This window comes from Pelophylax lessonae (genome assembly GCF_965119305.1).
Source record: "Pelophylax lessonae genome assembly, chromosome: 2".
Taxonomy (NCBI): domain Eukaryota; kingdom Metazoa; phylum Chordata; class Amphibia; order Anura; family Ranidae; genus Pelophylax; species Pelophylax lessonae.
In genome coordinates, this window is record NC_138769.1 from 77,254,205 (window position 1) to 77,275,617 (window position 21,413).

At 43.2% G+C, this 21,413-nt stretch overlaps 1 protein-coding gene and 1 long non-coding RNA gene across 4 annotated transcripts in view; one reads left to right on the top strand and one right to left on the bottom strand.

Moving 5' to 3' along the window:
* Positions 1-21,413, bottom strand: part of LOC309545470 — a 1,154,934-nt gene that overhangs the window by 806,896 nt on the left and 326,625 nt on the right. The gene's annotated exons all lie outside the window — the stretch shown is intronic.
* The window catches only part of USP25 (ubiquitin specific peptidase 25), a 226,137-nt gene that overhangs the window by 85,130 nt on the left and 119,594 nt on the right, over positions 1-21,413 (top strand). For all 3 annotated transcript variants that reach the window (XM_082245201.1, XM_082245200.1, XM_082245202.1), the window contains exons 4-6: positions 44-167; positions 1,838-2,000; positions 13,717-13,803. In XM_082245201.1, coding sequence (XP_082101327.1) covers positions 44-167; positions 1,838-2,000; positions 13,717-13,803 — 374 coding nt within the window. The remainder of the gene's footprint in view (positions 1-43; positions 168-1,837; positions 2,001-13,716; positions 13,804-21,413) is intronic.

A 21,413-nucleotide genomic window follows, 5' to 3' on the forward strand; every position in this document is an offset into this window, starting at 1 on the left:
GTGTCTGGAACTAAGTGGGCTTTTTTTTTTCTTTCCTTGCTAGATGTGATCGATCTCACTGGTGATGATAAAGATGACCTTCAGAGGGCAATAGCATTGAGTCTGGAGGAGTCAAATAGAACGTTCAGGGAAACGGGCATTACTGACGAGGAACAAGCCATCAGCAGGTATGGTAATGGCGGTTCGTTATGTTAGCTAAAAAATCCTATAATAACTCTCGCTATGTGAATAAATAAATATATCAAAACATCAATGTGCAGCTGCTGTACACCAAATGCAAGACTCAGAAAATTACAATCACAATATTGCAGCGCTTCTACAAAATTATACATCGCATAACAAATGTGCCATAGCTAAAAATAATAAAAAGTCTTTCAAAATATATAAAGTGCTCCAAACTCCAAAGTACAATGTGCAGAAGTGCTTCATATAAAACATGCTGTGCAATGTGCCATACTCCCCTCTTGTATCCCCACTCACCAGAAAGAGTGGACCCGCAGCTTTTCAGTCTGGGAGTCAAACAAGCTTTTGTTTGGTGAGATGGAATTAGAGTTGCCACCTCATCCCTTTAAAACAGAACAAAAATTAATTACACAAGTTCTGAGGCTAATTTAATGCCGAGAAGGCTCCAAGTGAGTTTAATTACCACCTTAATCAGCCACAGAACCTGTGTAATTAATATGTGTTCTGTTTTAAAGGGATGAGGTGGCAACCCTAGATGGAATCCAGCCCGCTGAACAATAAAATTGGGTCCCACCAATTGTTGGTTTTGGGGTGACTTTGACCTTTCGGCTCAGTGAAATGAATGGTATCCATAGTGAACTACAGTAAAAAAAAAAAAAAAACATTTATTGCGCAGAATAAAAAAAAATCACTTAAGATTCGCAGAAAACACGGGCATAAAGCAATATCAGAAGCTCTTCCGGGTTCACCACTGGTAGCGTGTGTTCCACATCGTTGGACAACAATTTTATGTGTTTTCTCCAGTCTCTTCTAATAAAATTACCAGATTCAGGATTCTGTCCCTGTTCATCCTAACCATTCACTGCTCCCCAGCTCTAGAAATATTTCCTACTAGCAATCTAGAAGCCCTTGCTGCATACCATCCATCAGCCCATTTGGAACTCATTCATTTTTCTATTATGGACCTTTTCTTATGGACTAATGGTCCTTTTTATATGTTTTTATTTTTGCCCCACCCTGCTAAAATACCTGGAGCGCCAACACTAACCTGTTTTATCTGCACTAGTGACAGGGAGGCTGCATGGGCCCCATGCAGGATGGGCGGGGTCACAAATGCGACCCCTGAAGCTCCGCCAGTGAATCCGCATACAATGTGGGGGGAGCAGTGGGCAGCATAAAGCATACTAACCACAGTAGGGAGCTGAAGCATAGCAGATGGAGGGAATTGCTGCAGGAGTCACTCACCATACGGCTGGAGGTGAAGACTCCCGAGGTCACAATCTCCTCCCAGACATCTACCATTTTCCAGTATCCTCCATGACAAGTCCATGCCTGCCTGTGGGACATTGAAAAAAAAATAAACTCAGAGAAGATGGTGACCAGCAATAACACTAGCTCTATTTTTTATCTATTTAGTGGCTGCATTGTTTTATGAATTTGTCCGCTCTGGGCAATAAGACCCAAGGAGATGATGTATTACAAAATGTTTAGTATTTCTGTATAGTTAAGTGTATCTTTTTTTTTTTTTTATGTGTTAAGGAATACAAATTCTAAGGCTTATTATGATGCTAGCCAGGATCTGCGTTGGACAGACTGGTTCTTGTTAAAACCTATCCTAGAAGTGCTATGACCTGTATTTCCCATCTTGCTTTAGGGTGTTGGAAGCCAGTATAGCTGAGAACAAGGCCAGCCTAAAACGCACCCACACCGAGGTTTGGAGTGACTCGCCCAATCCTTATGATCGGAAGCGACAAGACAACTGCCCGGTGGGATTAAAAAATGTGGGGAATACTTGTTGGTTCAGTGCTGTCATCCAGGTGAGAGCAACAATCAAATTATTATATAATTAAGCTTTAAAGAGGAAATGTCACATCTGTATCTTATTTGGGAATTGGTGTGAAGCAGTTTTAAGATGTTCTAGTATATATAGCTAAAAATGGTTGTTTTCAAAGCTCCTCCTTTCCATAAATTTGACAGCCAATAGTCTGTCTGCCTTATGATATGTACAAGCCTGCCACATACTTTGGTTTAACATTAGCCTTCCTATTCATCTGTCTAATCTCTCCTGGAAAAGTCATTTTTATCTTTGCTTCCCTTCTACAGGCCACTCCTTTAAAATTGCAGGAGATGGGAGGCCGTAGCTCCGATTGGTACAATGGAGGGATGTTTAGCTCTGAGGTTAGACTGACCTAAAATGGAGCAATATAGAACAAATGCCCTAACTTGGGTATGGCAGGGCGTTCTTACAACTCTTGAGGGAAAAAAAAATATCTAAATAAATAAAAAAAAAAAATTAAATAAATAAATATATATATATATATATATATCATTTTTTTTTTTTTTTTTTTTTTGTGGAAAGAGCTTATTCTAAAAAAAAAATTGTCATGAATGGAATATTTTTTGTGTGCTCTTCCTAAAAGATGTAATCTCAGGTAGATGAGACGTATGGGTGGTGAATTTGGTAATAGGAATTCAGTGATGTCTCTACTGCAGAGCACTGGTAGGCTCTGCTTACATGGATGGCCAGTACAGAGTAAAAGCTGGCCACCACTGCTGCCTGTAAGATAGCGGGGTTGATTTACTTAAACTAGAAAGTGCAAACTCTGGTGCAGGTGTTCATGGTAGCCAGTCAGCTTCTAACTTCAGCTTGTACAATTAAGCAAATTTGACAAAAAATAAATTGGCAGCTGATTTCTATGCAGAGCTGCAGCAGCTTTTGCACACCCCAGTTTAAATAAATCAACCTGCATAGGATGAGCCTGAAGGTGAACATACTTGGACTGATGGGGAACCTTTAAACCCCTTTCACACTTGTGCGTCCTAAAACTTGCGTGATTTTGCCACAATTTTGAGTTGACTTGAAGCAATGCCTGTGTAATAGACCTCAAAATGCATCAAAGTCGGACCAAAGTAGTGCAGGGACTCATTGGAAATCATTGCAGTACGACTTGTCATGCAACTTTGAAGTCCCATGTCTCAGAAGTGTGAAAGGGGACCTTACACAGACACTGCCGTTTTATACTGCATAAAAAGATGCTTTAATAAATGGGTCCAGAGAAATAAAACTTTATTTTTTTTAAGTTTCTAAACTGAAATTTTATGTTGTTTAAAATCTTTATTTTACATAACTTTTAAAATAAGGTGTGCCACTGTGTGCAGTACATGCTGGGCTGTCTAATAAGAAAGCCCAACACTAGCTTTTCACTTGATGACTGGTACCGGAGGCCAAACATCTAGAACCTGTAAACAGCCTGAAGCAGCAATCTCATGTTGACTCATATGACTAGTTAGAAAACAAAAGGACAAGCATGACTTTTTCCCTTTGTTAGATGCTTTTATAAATCAAGCTCAGTGTGCGCATAGTAATTCAGTAAGAGTGATCTCATAGGATTCAGCATTGCTTGTAACCTAACGCGCTCAATGCCTGAAAGTGTCTGAGCCAGCTCATTTCTTGTTTACCAAACTGTGTTGTGTACGCTTATCTAGCGTGGTCACAAGCTACATGCTTGAGTTTCATGCCCTTTAAAAAGTACAGTGCCGGGCACTCATTTACTTGTTGAAAACTGTGTTCTCTTCATAAATAAAGCAATATTTGATCTGCTTTGAATTTGTTTGCTTTGAAGACACCAACCTACAAAGAGTAGATATGTTACGGTTTCATTTTAGTGCCCTTGTTCTATACAAGCATCCATGTAAATGAGCGCCCATCCTGCATGAAAATTAGTGGTCCCTACCCAAGCTGTCATTTAATGTGCTTCTAAGAGCAACAGCTTAGTCATCTGTAAAGAAAAATAATGATGCCCATTCACTTCTGTGCTGTGTTTTTTATATCTGTGCCGTACGGTAACATACATTATAATAGGCATCTTATTCTTATATTATTCTCAAATCTCAACCAAACACATTACAATGCACTGCACAATGTGTAGTTGTGTACAATGCAGGTGTGCTGGCTTTAAGGATTATTTCCCTTTTTATTATCCCTAGCTGGGTTTTTTTTTTTTTTTAGTTTAATTCGTTTTAATCCAAGTGTAAATGTATCTACACATCTCGAACGACTGCACCCTACCCATCACTTATCCACAGACTCGCATCTCTGTACTCCAAGTGCATAATAGGTGTAGACAGGGTGAGGGGAATGAAGCTGCAATGTGGTATCCAAACCTTTTACAGGATGCCACAGCCAGAAAGTTCTAAACTGCCTTTTCTTGGTAAGGCCTATTTTTCCATGGTTACAAGTTTTTACATTTTTAAACCGTTTAAGCCTCCAAAAGTCTATTACAAATGCACTTATTGTCTCTTGTTGTGCTCAAAAGTTTGCATCCCCTGGCAGAAAAACTGAAATTTTGATATTGAAAATATCACTGATCATGCCAAATAACTGCCTTTTTATTTAAGGATCGTGATCATACAAAACCATTTATCACATAGTTGTTTGTTTCCTTTTTAAATCATAATGATAATAGAAATCCCCCAAATGGTCCTGATCAAAAGTTTACATACCCTGAAATGTTTGGCCTTGGTACAGACACACAAGGTGACACACACACACGTTAAAATGGCAATTAAAGGTTAATTTTCCACATCTGTAGGTTTTTAAATGGCAATTCGTGTTTGTGTATAAATAGTCAATGGGATGTTAGCGCTCACCTGCGTGTACTGAGCAGGCTTGATACTGAGCCATGGGGAGCAGAAAAGAACTGTCAAAAGACTTGCATAGCAAGGTAATGGAACTTCATAAAGCTGAAAGGATATAAAAAGATATACAAAGCCTTGAATATGCCAGTCAGTATTGTTCACTTAATGAGTGGAAAATTCAGGGATCTCTTGATACCAAGCCAAGGTCAGGTAGACCAAGAAAGATTGCAGCCACAACTGCCAGAAAAATTGATCGGGATACAAAGAGAAACCCACAGGTAACCTCAGGAAAAATACAGGCTGCTCTGGAAAAAGGCGTGTTTTTTTCAAGGTGCACAATATGACCATACTTGAACAAAAATTGAGCTACGTGGTCAAGTTGCCAGAAAGAAGCCTTTACTACACCAGTGCCACAAAAAAGCCCAGTTACAATATGCCTGATAACACCTTGACACACCTCACAGCTTCTGGCACAACACTGTACTCTGGACGAATGAGACCAAATTAGAGCCTAATGGTCACAACAATCAACACTATGTTTGGAAAGGGGTCAACAAGGCCTATATTGACAAAAATCTCATCCCCACTGTGAAGCATTGTGGAAGGCTCACTGATGTTTTGGGGGGGGGGGGGGTTGTAACCTCTAAAGGCACGAGGGATCTTGTGAAAATTCACAGCAGGAAGAATGCAGCAGGCAATCACAAAATACTGGCAGACAATTTGCATTCTTCAGCACTGCGCATGGGACGCTCTTGGACTTTCCAGAACAATGACCATAAACACAAGGCCAAGTTGACCCTCCAGTGGTTACAGCAGTGAAGGTCCCAGAGTGGCCATCAGTCTCCTGACCTTTAATATCTTCCACTCTGGGGAGATCTCAAATGTGTGGTTCGTATGAAACAACCAAAGACTTTGCATGATCTGGAGGCAATTTGCCAAGATGAATGGGCAGCTATACCACATAAAAGTGGCAATACACAGTATTAAGAACTAAGGGTATGCAGACTTTTGAACAGGGGGCATTTTATTTGTTTACTTGTAGCTATTTTTTGTGTTATGATTGTGCCATTCTGTTACGACCTATAGTTACAGAATGATTCCCATAGGAAATGCACATTTTTGGGCACAACTGTATGTACATATATAACTGTTGTGCTTATCCAGTAAGGGTTTGTTCTCACCAGTGGCCATTTTATACTGCAGCTGCTGGCGTGTGTTGTGAAGGGTAGGTGTGCTATATTGTACAGAAACATACTGTTTACAATTTTTTTTCCTTTAACTTTGCACTGAACAAAAGTAGACCATGTTCTACTTCTTTTTTTTTTTTTTCAGCACATGCTATTGGAGCGCAATGTTCTGAATTGAACTCATAGGACTCAAGACAGATTGCCTTGTCTATGTGTTGGTGTTGCATTGGGCGGGGTTGCCCAGCTCAGCCAAACGCATAGGGTGGGAATGTGCCTAAAGCGCCCCTTAACTTTTTCAGCACAGAGAATCCCTTGAAATAACTTTCCGGGCTCAGGGATCCCCTGCTTTAAAATGACTATAGGTACAACCCCTGATACATTAGTGAGATGGTCAGTGGGAAGAATGCTCCTTACACTTGTGGTTATTGGGAAGAATTACCCTAAAGCTAAAAAGATCAGTGGTGTCAGTAGGAACTCATCTGAGAGGCAGAAATTGCTCATTGCTTAAGGAACCTCCAGCAACCTCTAGAGCAGGGGTGTCGAACTCTGTTTCATCATGGGCACATTAGCAGTATGGTTGCCCTCAAATGGCCTGTTGCACCTTTGAGACTAAGACTAAGTATCTACTATTTTTTTTATTCTGTTACATTAAAGCGGAGTTCCACCCAAAAGTGTAACTTGCGCTTTAGGCAGTTCTAACCCCCTGACATGCCACATTTGGCATGTCATTTTTTTTGGGGGGGGGAGCGGGTACCTAGTTCTGACAGGTACCCGTTCCCACTTCCGCTCGGAGCGCCGCGGCGCCCTGAGCGGAAGTTCTCCTCTCCCCCTCCCTCCCTGCAATCTTCTGGGACATGTCAGAGGTCCCAGAAGATTGCCGGCCAATCACGACGCGTAGCGCAACTCGTGCATGCGCAGTGCGTACCCGGCTGTGAAGCCAAAAACTGTCACAGCCGGGTGCCCACACCAGTGATGACGGCGCCGCAGACAGAGAGGGAGAAGAGCGAGGCTTCGGGCGGCCGCATCGCTGGACCGTTGGACAGGTGAGTGTGTGTTTAGGCTGGAACTCCGCTTTAAGTACAAAGCTTCCTTGCATTTCTACTTTCTCCTACCTCTTCCTATGTAGGCGACTCTCTACTTCCCGTGTATTTGGCTCTTAGACATCCTTGTGTAGGCGGCACTGCCTTCCATGGAGATTGTTTTCACACTCAGATTCTGGAGAACTGTCCCTGCCGTGCCTCCCTGTAAGGGATGTTACATCCAGAAGCCACTGAAAGCAAAGCTGTCCCTTGTAAGGTGCACAAGGGATGGCTTCTGTGTTTACAAGTGACATCAGGGAGTAGGAGCTGGAGGTGGGCTATCCCAATGGGCTTTTTTTTTCCCCCTAATACTGTAGTCTGTTTAGGCATGAGGGAACAAGGTGGGGAAGTGCTGTTTAACAAACTTGAAATCTCTTGTTCTCCTCACCAAGTATTAAAATAATTAATAGAAAAAAGAGTTTGGGCATGAAGAACATCTTTGTGTATGGGCCCTTACAATCTGCCGTGAGCGTTTATTCCAATCTGTTTATCTAAAATGATTATTTGTTTACAATGAATGGCTCTACTCCTCTGATCAAAGTTGCCACAAGTCTTTTAACAGATTGTAACAGATGGCGAATCATTGACACTGCCGTCAGCTGTTGAGATGAGCTTGTTTACTTACGCTGACTAATTTATATGCCCGTGTTTTTGAGTCTGACTTCAACCGAAGGAATCTGTTTTTTCATGGCTTATATTTTAGTATGCACGATCGCTCAGCTCTTGTAACATCAGCAGAGAGCACTGATAAATGACAGTGATACATGAAACTGACATTTGGCTTCGGACATCCCAAAGCACACAGTACTTTACCTTAGGCTGAGGCACTCTGGGTGGTTGTTGTCAAATCTAGTACCAACATCTTCCACAGTGCTGTACAAAATTAGGACCTACTGGGACTGTGGTGTTAAGATCTAAAAACATATAGTAATGCATAAGGCATCAGAAATGAGCACCCTGTACATTCAGATGTTGGTTGATGATTGAGCAACAATTTTCTGACTAAGAAAAGCTCTTGAGCCATTAAAATGCCTACCTTTTTCCGATTTTTTTTTTTTTTATTTTTTTTTATACTACACTTTATAGAAATTAAATAAAAGAAAAAAGGACGTGCCCCCTAAGTGCGATAATGCAGTTAAAAACACTCACAAGATATGTGAAGGGGGGCACTGCCCCTGAGCCCTGTCCTGCAGGACCCACCAGCGTGTAGTGTCAGTAGCAGATGGAAGGTAGAGCTCCAGGATGCTTTGTAGACATCAGGAAGTCCACATGTAAGCAGATGTGACGTCACGTCAAAGACCAGTATCAAAGCAAGGCTACCCACTCAGATCTTACTACTCCTTTTAGAGGCAAAAATGTGAAGTAAACACACAGACCATAATGGTCCAGATTCCAGACTCAAGGAAGACCATAAGGGCCCCCTTCAGCTCATCAGGCATGACCTGACTGCTTCCCAGGCTGCTGACTTAAATGTTGTTAGGAGGCGCTTCCTTCTTCTATGCAAACCAAGTTGGCTTAATCCCGGTACACATGAGCCGAATGTCTGGAGACATTTGCCGTTTCCAGAAAAAAAAAACAAAAGACGGCCAACATTCAGCCCGTGTGTATGTCTGTCTGTTTGGCTGGCAGCAGCTAACCGACTCCCGATCAGCTAACGGCAGAGAGCGCTAATCAGAGTGCTCTGGCGGGGGGAGGGCATCCCCTTGTCAGAACACAACAGCTCAACGGGGGGAGATCACTGCACAAAGGTTGGATGGATAGTACAGTGTCTCTGACCAGAGCTGTCATTTTTTTTTTTTTTTTTTTTTTTGTGCAACCTGCTGGGTTAGCCTGTTAGTGTTTACCATGCTTTACTCCTAGGATGGCTGCCGCAAGTGCACCTTTCGGTTATATGGGCTATTCATGGACTAATGTATATTGCCCATATTTGCACTGTAGGAGCGGTCACACAGCCCTTTTGTGCGCCAACATTGTTTTATTTTTTCAGTCTTTTATAGAAATTAATCACTTGCTGAGTACATATACTGCGGCGGTCAGCCCCTCACAGGCAAAGTGTCGTATGGGTACGTCACTAGCCTGTGAGGCTCTGGGGAGCGAGCGCGCGCCACCGGATCCCCCCCCCCTGCGCGTGTGCCCGGCGGACCCGATGTCCGCCGGTCACTCGTGATCGTCCGTTAGAGCGGGAGAAAGGCAGGCGGCTAATGTAAACAAGCTGCCTGTCATTCTCTCCTGTGTAAGAATTGAGATCATACGGTTCTACTATGTAGGACGTTGATCACTGTTCCTACACCTCAAGCCACAGCCAATCACAGTTAGAAGCACGCCCCTAGGGACACACTTAACCCCTCCCTCTCCAAAAAAGTTAACCCCTTCACTGCCAGTGTCATTTTACAGTAACAATGCATATATATAGCACTGATTACTGCAGTAATGTCACTGGTAACCCCAAAAGTTTCAAAAATGTCAGTCAAGGGTCCAATCTGTCCGCCGCAATGTCGCAGTACCGCAAAAGAAATCGCAGATCGCCGCCATTACGCGTTAAAAAAAAAAAAAACAACAAAAATGACAAAAATCTTTCCCTTAAGTTAGTAAACGCAATAACTTTTGCGCAAACCAATCAAAATATGCTTTTTGCGATATTTTTTTTTTTTTTTTTCTTTTTGGTAAAAAAAAAAAGTAAAAATCTAAATTTTTTAACATTTTAGGCCAATTTGTTTTATGCTACATATTTTTGGTAAAAAAAAAAAAAAAAAAAAATGTAGCATAAAACAAATTGGCCTAAAATGTTAAAAAATTTAGATTTTTACTTTTTTTTTTTTTTTGGGGAATTTCATATAAAAAAATTTGAAAAATATTGTTATTTTTGCAAAATTGATGCTCTTTTTTTGTTTATAGCGCATGATCAAAAAATCGCACAGGTGATCAAATACCACCAAAAGAAAGCTCTGTTTATGGGAAAAAAAAGGACGTCAAATTCGTTTAGGTACAGCGTCGCACGACCGCGCAATTGTCCGTTAAATTCACACAGTAGCTGCGGTCTGCACGCGCTCGCTGGCCTGGGGGGACCACTGGATTTGGATTATCCAGCCCGCTGCCCAGCCCGGAAGTTGATTGTAGATCTCCCAAGAGGAAAAACAAAAAAGATGCAAGGAAGGAGAAAAAAAATGATAGGACCAGAGATCCAGACTGGAGCCTAGGTCCTTACTCCTGACTAGACAGATTAAAACTGAATACCTAGAGCAGAGAGAAGGGTTATATACACAAAGCTGAGGATGGTCCATGGGTGTAGCTAGGTGTTTTTTGTTGTGCCTAGTCCTACTCCTGGTGGCGGCAATATAACCCAGTATTTCTGATTTATGGAGCGCTGTGTCCATCGACGAACAAAAGAGAAATCACCTTTATTTCAGCAAGTCCATAAAAACATGTCCAAAAGCACAAATAGCGGGGAACAGCATCACCAGCTGTATATATGTGATCAATCTGGTGGACATAAACGTCCCTTGGGGGCTTCCTCTCAGAGAAGACCAGTTTTCCCAAGGGCTGATCTACCATCCTGCTTTACAGTTGCTGGTTTTAATGGCTTGGCTATTGAAAGCCAGGTACTGAGGGATAAAGGTCTGTCTGGATCAGTGTTCCCTTCTTCTTTGGCGAGGAAATAGTCTTCCAGCAAGATATACCATCGTACGTGGAAAAGCGTACATTTCTTGGTGGGAGTCGATTGGCGCTCATCCTCGATCCTTATTTGTGGCTCGGATCTTAACCTTTCTTCAGCAGGGTGTTGATCAGAAGTTGGCCTTGAGTACTATCAAGGGCCAGGTATCTGCCCTGGCAATCTTATTTCAGTGACCCCTAGCCACCCACTCTTTAGTTCGTACCTTCGTTCAGGGGGTTCGACATGTGGCTCCACCAGTACGGTCTCTTTTGCCGCCATGGCATTAAATTTAGTACTTTCAGTTCTCCAGAAACCTCCTTTTGAGAATATTCGGGAGATTCCCTTGCCTACGTTATCCCTGAAGGTGACAATTCTTGGTGGCTATTACCTCGGCCCGCAGGGTATCGGAATTGGAGGCATTAACCTGTCGCAGTCCCTATTTAGTGGTCCATAGGGGTAAAGTGGTTCTTAGTCTCTGTCCATCGTTCATGACCAAAGTTGTCTGACTTCTATTTGAATGAGGACATTGTGTTGCCCTCCTTGTGTCCCAAGCCGGCTCATCACAAGGAATTCGCTTTGCATACCTTGGATGTGGTCTGGGCGATTCGGGTGTTTCTGGCAGCTACTGAGTTCTTTCAGAGGTCAGACTCGCTTTTTGTGGTTACGGACGAACCAAGAAAAGGGCTGGCTGCTTCTTTGGCTACCATCTCCAGATGGATCAGACAGATGGTGACTTAGGCCTCTTCACCACCTTTCCCTGTCATGGCCCATTCTACTCGGGCTCTGAGTGCTTCTTGGGCCTTCCGTCATCAGGCATCAATATTGCAAGTTTGCAAGGCGGCCACTTGATCGTATGTGCATGCCTTCACAAAATTGTATAAGGTATATACTTTGGCATCTGCTAATGCTTCTTTTGGCCGCAAAGTTTTGCAGGCTGCTGTTTTGAGAGGGGCTGTTATCTGTTAAGAGGTGTTTTTCTTTTTCAGATGGTGCTCCTGTGTCCTGGTTAAGGGCTCCTATGTTTAGCCTTGGGTTTTTTTTCTCCACCCCCCATTTTCGTTTTGGCACTGCTTTTGGATGTCCCCAGTAGTTAGGATTTATGGAGTGCTGTGTCCGTCGATGAACAAAAGAGAAAATGGGATTTTTGTACTTACCGTAAAATTCCTATCTCGGAGTTCATCGTCGGACACAGCACCCACCCCTCTATGCAGTTCTGATACTTCTAATGCTGCTTGCTACTAAACCGATTACCTAGAGCAGAGGGGGGGGGGGGTTATATACAAAGCTGAAGCTGGCCCATGGGCGTAGCCAGGTGTTTTTTGTTCTGGCTAGTCCTACTCCTGGAGGAGGCAATATAACCCAGTAGTTATGATTTATGGAGTGCTGTGTCCATGAAACTCTGAGAAATTGATTTTACGGTAAGTACAAAAATCCCATATTTTCTGGACGTGCAGCTAACCAGAATTATTTTTTGCTCATTGTTAATCTGTGATGGTGTTAGTGGAGGTGGAGATAGGAGACTGACCTAGAGCAGTGTTGACGCACATCTATAAAAATTCTCCTCTTTAAGCCCCTCCTCTCGTGACCACTTTAAACCCAGTTGCCAGGGGTTATACCAGCTTTCTCTAATCACAGAATAAGTGCTAGGAAGAAAGCAACCACACACTATGGAAGGATCATTGATGTCCACATTTATTAGGTAGGATATCCACAAGCTTGACATTGATGGCCCTCATTTAGAACTGGCTCTCTAATTGTGTCTCACCCATGGGACTTAGTCACAGAGATATAACTAAGCCCTATAGGTGAAACGCATCACAGGGCTATGAATGTCAAGTTTGTGAATATCCTTCCCAATAAATGTGGATTGTTTAGCTTACTCTTAGCTTACTATGGACTTTCTTTTGCTTCTGAGAGCTGAACAGGAGTGTGCGGAACGTAAATATGTGCCTGCTGTAAAAAGGCTTAAAGTAAACCTGTTGCTTTGCCCTGCATGGGCAAAAACATGATCCGCTTTAAGAGTTCTACAGCCCCCTCTCCTTCAGCAGTAATAAGCCCTCGTGTCCCATAGCCCAGATTTGCTGCACAACTTGTCTAGATTTGCAAAAGCATTTTACTCTTTCCCAGCCAAATTTTCATCCGTGTCTGACATGTTCTGTATGATGATGGGGAAGTGCTGTAGAATGATAGTCCCAGGCTGCATCTTGAGGTGTGTACCTGCAGACTGGCATTATCCTCTATGGCATTTCTCTGTTATTCTCATAGCACATACTTCCGGCTGTGTGATGGTAATTTGGCTGGAATAGTGAGCAATGGGGATGTTCCTGTTCAATGGGGATGTTCCTGTTCAACTATGATTTGCTATCATCAGTGTATATTACTTTGGTATTTGGTAAATGTTCTACCCTTGAGGCATCTTGTGGCACTTTTCCACTGCAAGTACCGGCTAGTACCGGCTCGGCTCTACTCGGCCCTGCTTGGCCCCGTTTGCTTTTCCACTGCTGGTACCGCATGGTATAGTGTCGGAACGGTTCGGTACGGTACGGTACGGTATAGGTTTGCTTTTCCACTAAAGTAGTACTAAAGTTAAGTGGGTGGGATAACAACGGGGTGGGTGTGATTCTCTGACCAATCAGTGGCTAGAAGTGACTGCATGCAAAGGATTGTGGGATATGGTACCAGTTTGGTACCTGTTGGAACCACAATCGAGTAGGTACTGTTTTTTCAGAGCCGTACCGTACCGTTCCATGCAGTGGAAAAGCAAACCTATACCGAACCGTTCCGACCCTATACCATGCGGTACCGCAGTGGAAAAGCACAAAAGCGTGCCGAGCCGGTACGGTTCCATGCAGTGGAAAAGCGCCATTTGTACATCCTGCTCTTATAGTGTCCTTTCAAGATCGGAGACTGACTTTTTGGTGTTTTTTTCTAATAATGTTTTTTAATAAAATATGTGTACTTTTCCATTTCTATCCAGTCCCTCTTCAACCTGCTGGAGTTTCGCAGACTTGTTTTGAACTACAGCCCCCCTGCAAGTGTTCAGGATGTACCCCGAAACCAAAAGGTCTGTTTTATTTATCTATGTCCATTTTCTGAAATCTAGAATTGTGTATTTTCTATCTGCCAAGATTTAAGAGGGAACAGAGGTTAAAAAATTGAATCACATGGTTGACTGGAAGTAAAAGTACCCTCACTCAGTATGTATGGCTAGAAGCAATATTAACAGAAGGATGTATAGCAATATTGCAGGCATGTGCCATATGTTGTATAGATAGATTTCACATGAATGAGTTAAATCAGATCTAAAGCCTAATGGTTAACGTTTAGGCTCCATTCACACCTGGGCGTTTTTGTTTCAGGTGTTTTTTCAGGTGTTTTTATGGGCGTTTTTGCAGGCGTTTTACAGGCGTTTTTTGTGCAGGCGTTTTTAGATTGACTAGAGACCAATGGAAAACGCCTGTAATCTGCCCAAAAAGAAGCTCATGTACTTTTTTGAGTGTTGGGCGTTTTGCTTCAGGTGTTAAAACGCTCAGATGTGAACAGGGGCCATTTAAATGAATGGGGTTTTACTTGTTGGGCGTTTTGGAAACGTTTCTTTTGAGCGTTTTTGGAGTTGAAAACGCCCAGGTGTGAATGGAGCTTTAGGTCTCAGTCATACCGAATGCGCTTTGAAGTCGTGCGACTTCACTTGAAATCGCATGATTTCTAAGCCGCCTTGGAAGAGATATATGCGACTTCATGCACAGGTGTCTATGCAAGTCGCTCCTTAACTTGCAAAAATTAGTGCAAGAACTATTTTCAAAATTGGTACTACTCCGATGGAGTCAGTCGCACCAATTTAACCACTGCCATTGCAGTCAATAGGGTGGTACTTGTCATGCCATTTGAAACTAACTATCAAATCACATAACAAGTTGCATCGGTGTGACCGGGGGTTAAGTGTGCTAAATGACTGTGCTTCATAAGCATTTGCCAAGTTTTTTTCCCAATAAAACACTGTTCAATGTTGGTTGCATCTCAGTGCAGCTGATCTCAGGCTTCTTCTTGCAGCCTCTTCATTTTCTTCTCCCAGCATCAGCTGCACATCATCACTCTGAACCGGCCCTCTGATGGTGACAGTGAACCACGCCAGCACAATTCAAGTTAGCTTTGCTGCTTGCACATGTACAGGTGCTCATACGCTATAGTGACCAAGCAGGAGCACAATAGGGGGATAGGTGTTACAACATACCAGGAAGTGCCTGAGCAAAGATCTTTATTACAGGATCACGGTGTATTCTTTTGGTGAAAGTTGTAGAATTAAAAAGCTTGAAACAACTTTTGAAATTACCTTAACATTTTAACGCTTATATTGTATTTTCGTGATTTGGTTTTAGATTGTTCTTGAAATGTTTGTGAAGCAAATTAAAAAAAAAAAAAAAAAGTAATACTTGCAATAGTTTTTCACATAGCAGCCCCGATCCTTCTCTTCTCGGGTCCCCCTGCTAAGTGCCCCCATAGCAAGCCACTTGCTATATGGGCATTTGTGTGCTTGCTCGTTTCCGAGTCCCGTTCTCTGTGTCCAAAGGAAACAGAGAGCATGGCTCACCCCTGCCCCTCCTCACTTGCTGTGATTGACAGCAGTTAGAGCCAATGGCTGCATGCTGCTGCAGCTGGTGAGGAGGGAGAGACCAGGGAGAGTTGACTCTCGTGCACATCACTGGATCAAGATTGGGCTTGGGTAATTTCTGGAGGGGGGCTGTACACGAGAGGTTATCAAACCATGCATGAAGGTAAAAAAACCTTCAGCCTTTAGAATCCCTTAAATGTAGAAGTGTGACTCCTCCACCAAGCTGCAGCAGCACTTACAGGTGCATCTCAAAAAATTAGAATATAATCAAAAAGTTAATTTATTTCAGTAATTCACTTCAGAAAGTGAAACTCCTATATTGTATAGATTTATTACACACAGAGTGATCTATTTCAAGCATTTTTCTTTTAATTTTTATGATTATGGCTTCCAGCTAGTGAAAACCCAAAATTTAGTATCTCAGAAAATTAGCTCCAATCAGCTAATTTAACACCTGTAAAGGTTTCCTGAGCCTTCAAATTGTCTCTTAAGGCCCGTACACACAATAAGAAAATTGGAAGTAAACTCTCGTCCGACGAACAATCTGCCAATTTTTGGATCGTTACTATAGTGCTTTAAAACAGTCGATAACAAATGACAAAAGCTGAATTTGCAGGATAGAAATTTTTTATCGTAAGTGAACACATCGTTCGATTTTCATTTAATTAGTGCAGTTTTCGTCAGAAAAAAATTGTAAGAGCAAGACTTCACATGCTCCGAAACAAAAGCATACATACAAACAATTCAACACATTACATCACTCCTGCAGTTGAGATCTGTCGTACGAGCATTTTCGTAAGATAGTAACCTTTAACACTTTCGATATGAGACTAGCATGCAACAAAAAACTGACGAAAATTCATCCAATAATCTGATCGTGTGTACGAGGCTTTAGTCTGGTTCAGTAGGTTACACAATCAAGACTGTTGACTTGACAGTTGTCCAGAAGACAGTTACTGGCACCCTCCACAAGTAGGGTAAGTAACAAAAGGTCGTTGCTAAAGAAGCTGACTGTTTACAGAGTGCTATATCCAAGCACATTAATGGAAAGTTGAGTGGAAAGAAAAAGTGTGGAAGAAAAAGGTGCACAGGCAACAAGGATAACGGCAGCCTGGAGAGGTTTGGGAAGCAAAGACAATTCAAGAGTTTGAATGGCTTTTCCCAAGTAGTGGACTACGGCTGGTGTAAGTGCTTCAAAGCCACCACGCACAGACGTATTCAGGACATGGGCTACAACTGTCGCGTTCCTTGTGTCAAGCCACTCCTGAACCAGAGACGACGTCTGAAGCGTCTTACCTGGGCTAAGGAGAAAAAGCACTGGACTGTTGCTCAATGGTCCAAAGTCATCTTTCCGGATGAAAGTAAATTTTGCATTACTTTTGGAAATAAAGATCCAAGAGTCTGGAGGAAGAGTGGAGAGGCACAGAGTCCAAGTTGCATGTGGTCCAGTGTGAAGTTTCCACAATCAGTGAAGATTTGGGGAGCCATGTCATCTGCTGGGGTTGGTCCACTGTGTTTTATCAAGTCCATAGTAAGCGCAGCCCTCTACAAAGAAATTGTAGAGCACTTCATGTTTCCCTCTGCTGACCACCTATATGGAGATGCTGATTTAATTTTCCAGCAGGATTTGGCACCTGCCCACACTGCCAAAAGTACCAATACCTGGTTTAATGACCATGGTATCACTGTGCTTGATTGGCCAGCAAACTTGCCTGGCCTGAACCCCATAGAGAATCTGTGGGGTATTGTCAAGAGGTAGATGACACACCAGACCCAACAATGCAGACAAGCTAAAGGCCGCTATGAAATCAATCTGGGCTTCTATAACCCCTTAGCAGTGCTATAGGCTGATCACCTTCAATCAAAGCCATATGGATGCAGTAATTCATGCAAAAAGAACCCTGATCAAGTATTGAGTGCATACTATACTGTACATGGACAACATACTTTTCAGTAAGACAACATTTCTGTATTAAAAATCCTTTTTTTTTTTTTTTTTTTTTTTTTTAATTGGTCTTATGTAATCTAATCTTCTGAGATCCTGATTTTTGGGTTTTCACTAGCTGTAAGCCATAATCATCTAAATTAAAAGAAAGAAATGCTTGAAATATATCTGTGTATATATCTATATGTGTGTAATGAATCAATAGCATATATATGAGTTTCACTTTTTGAATTGAGTTGCTGAAATTATCTTTCTGATGATATTCTAATTTTTTGAGATGCACCTGTAATTACAAGTGCACATATTGTTTTCTCATTTTACTCTGTAAAGACCCAGAAATATCTGATCCTGCCAGTGAAGTCCATCTAATGCAGCTTCCTATCATGAGGTGACAACAATGCTGTACTGTTCCTAAATTTAGAGCAGAGTTGCTGCTTTCACGTAGGCTGTGCCTGCTTGCACTTCAGTGGGATAAAAAAAAGCACTGTTGTAGGTGTTAGTGGCTACCAGCATTATCATTTTCAATTCACAAATGCCTGTAGCTTGTCAATCATCACCTGGCCTTACATAGTCCCTACCCACTGCTTTGTGGAATGGCAGCACTGCCTCGTTTACTGGGACCATCTCACTGTGAGCTGCAGTGTCTGGGAGAGGGAACATTTAAAATCCAAATAAAGGAGACTCAGTTCGGGAAAGTAATGATATTTGCTTACTTTGAGGCTTGCGGTACCTGGATTTAGCACTTGTTTAGACTTGTTGGAGCCTTTAGTTGTACAGTGTGCTGAAGAAGTATTTAGACCCATTGAAATTTTCCACATTTTGTCATGTTACAACCAAAAACATTTTTATTGGGATTTTATGTGATAGACCAACACAAAGTGGAAGGAAATTAAGTGGTTTTCAAAATTTTTTACAAGTATCTGAAAAGTGTGGCGTATATTTGTATTCAGTCCCCCTGAGTCAATACTTTTTTTAGAACAACCTTTCACTGCAATTACAGCTGCAAATCTTTTGGGTATGTCTCTACCAGCTTTGCACATCTAGAGTGACATTTTTGCCCATTCTTCTTTGCAAAAAAGCTCAAGCTCTGTCAGATTGAATGTAGAGCATTCAAGTCTTGCCACAGATTCTAAATTGGATTTAAGTCTGGACTTTGACTGGGCCATTCTAACACATAAATATGTTTTAATCTAAACCATTCCATTGTAGCTCTGGTTGTATGTTTAGGGTCGTTGTCCTGCTGGAAGTTTAATCTTCGCTCCAGTCAAGTCTTTGCAGACTCCAACAGGCTTTCTTCTAAGATTACTATGTATTTGGCTCCATCCATCTTTCCATCAACTCTGACCAGCTTCCCTGTCCCTGCTGAAGAAAAGCATCCCCGCAACATGATGCTGCCACCACCGTGTTTCACAGTGGAAGGTGTATTCAGGGTGATGGCAGACACATAGCGTTTTGCTTTTAGGCCAAAAAGTTCAATTTTGATCTTATCTGACCAGGGCACCTTCTTCCACATGTTTGCTATATCCCCCACATGGCACCTCGCAAACTGCAAATGGGACTTCTTATGATACTGTTTGTTCACTAAGGTTCTCTAACAAACCTCTGAGGGCTTTACAGAACAGCCATATTTATACTGAGATTAAATTACATACAGGTGGACTTTATTTACTAATTAGGTGATTTATGAAGGCAATTGGTTCAACAAAATTTGGAGGTATCAGAATAAAGGGGGCTGAATACAAATGTATGCCACATTTTTCAGATATTTATTTGTAAAAAAATGTTGAAAACCATTTATCATTTTCTTTCCACTTCACAATTATGTGCCACTTTGTGTTGGTCTATTTTATAAAATCTTAATAAAAACACCTTTACCTTTTTGGTTGTAACATGACCCAACTGTGGAAAATGTCAAGGGGGTATGAATACTTTTTCAAGTCTACGTTTTTTCGTTCATTGACAGATAGCTCCTGATCTCCTTAACCATTGGGTTATACTTTTTCCCTACAGGAGTAGGACACTAGGCAGACAAAAAGTCTGGCTACAACTATGGGCAGTCCCAGGGGGTATACTCCCTCTCTCTGCTATAGGTACTCCTGGTTCCTTGCTCGGATCTCAGGTCCTGGCAATTTTTTCCTTTTTAGATAGATTTTTTTTCTCCTGTTTTTTTTTTTCTTTTGTGAGATCTACAATCAATTGCCGGACTGGGCGGCAGGTTGGATAATCTAGATCCAGTGGTCACCCCAGTCTGGCCAGCGACCACGTCCAGATCTCAGACCTCGAGTCCCAGCGTTTCTCCTGGCCGACAGCCCCCCATTTCGATGGAGAGGAGGTTCTGTGCGTAGTGGTGCCCGCCTGTTTCCTGTTATGGGAACTGTCCCCCCCCCCCTCTCCCCCTGGAGGGTTTTGGGGTGGACGTAGACCCCTCCATAGGACGATCAGATCCCTGGGTCCCCCTTCTTCCCGTTAGGCATCCTCCCATCAGTCTGGTCCCTGTGGGCCATTCTGTCCCCCCAACCCCTCCTGCACTGACACTGGGGCTGTGGGGTTGCCTGGTCCACCGCCTAGGGTGCTGTGCTGGCGATGGGGGGGAGTGGGGGTTGGGCGATTGGCTGTGAGGGGGGGGGGGGCGGCTGTACCTGGTGGGACCTGTCTTTTTTTTTTTCTAAAGGCCTAATGATCCCTCCTGGGAGCCTTTTAATCCCGCCATTTTCTTGTAGCCTGTGTGCCTAATACACGGTGGCCATGTTTGTGTAGTCTGGCGACCATTTGTCGGCGGTTTGCCATTGAAAATAGCGGCAGCCATGACAGTGAAGCCCTGTGGGCCGCATTTTCGGCGGTGGGAGCCCTTTCTAAACTCCTAGTGTTGACTCCTGGATCTTTTCATTTCTGATCGCCGTTCCTGCAGTGCAGATTCTCCTGGTAGCTGCAGTGCCTGCTTTCTGCTGGGTAGTGAGTCTGGTGGGGTCCTCTCCCTCTCCACTCAGGATCGATTGGTGCTCTGTGGCTGGCAACCGGGTGGGCTGCCAGAGCGGTGGGGGTTGTCCCTTTGCAGTGTTTCACACTTTGTGGGGTCCCCTTGGTGACTCATGTAGTCTTTGGAGCACATCTCCCCACCTGATCCCCTCTATGAGGCTGTGAGGCCCTCCGAGTCCCATCCATCAATCGATGCACTGACTGCGGTCCTGGAGTCCTTGGTGTCCCGGATGCAGGTGGCTTTTCGGTGACGGGCTGGCAAAAAGCGCTCCCTGTCTCATCTGTCTCATAAGATCCTGAATCTGATTCGGTCACCCTGCTGCGTCTTCCACCATGCACCCTTTATCCTCAGATAGTGAGGGGGATTCCTCCACTTCTGCAACAGTGTACAAGAAGACGTTTGTGGATGCACTGATTGTATCAGTGCATGAAACCTTAAAGATGGAGGACGCAGCTGCGGTGGAGGCCATTTGCAAGCCATCCAGAGTGGAAAAGGTGTTCCCTTTACCCTCCTATTTTGACAGAATTGTCACTAAATAGTGGGGACGACCAAAGCATCTCCTTGGGGTCCTTAAGCGATTTTGCTGATATCCCAATGAGGAGTTCCTTCTTAAGAAGGGGACTGTTCCACCGGTGGCAGGCCCTCCAGTTTCCAGATTAAACAAGGCAATTCCAGTTGAAGAGTCCCTGGCCTTTAAGGACCTGGCTGACAGGAAGGCTGAGACTGTGGCCCGCAATATGTACACCTTGGCTGGTTCGGCACTGAGACCGATATTCACCATTGCCTTGGTATCGCAGACTCTGATCAAATGGGCTGGACCTGGAGGGGGGAGTAGCTCCCCCCTGCCTTTGCTAAGCTGACGGACCAGCTGGTTCAGGGGCTGCAGTTTCTCTGTGATGTGTCTCTGGATGCGGCTCCCCTAGTGGCTTGGCTCTCTGTTTCGGCAGTGGTCCTTCGGCCTGTCTTTTGCCTCAAATGCTGGTCTGCAGACCAGACTTCTGAAAAGGCCTTGACTGATCTTCCCTTTTATGGAGATCGCTGTTTGGTGCTACCCTGGATGACATCATTAAAGGTCTCACAGAGTGGGGTGGGGGGGAGAGAGAGTACCTTTCTTCCGCAGGCTACTAAGGGCTAGGACCCTCG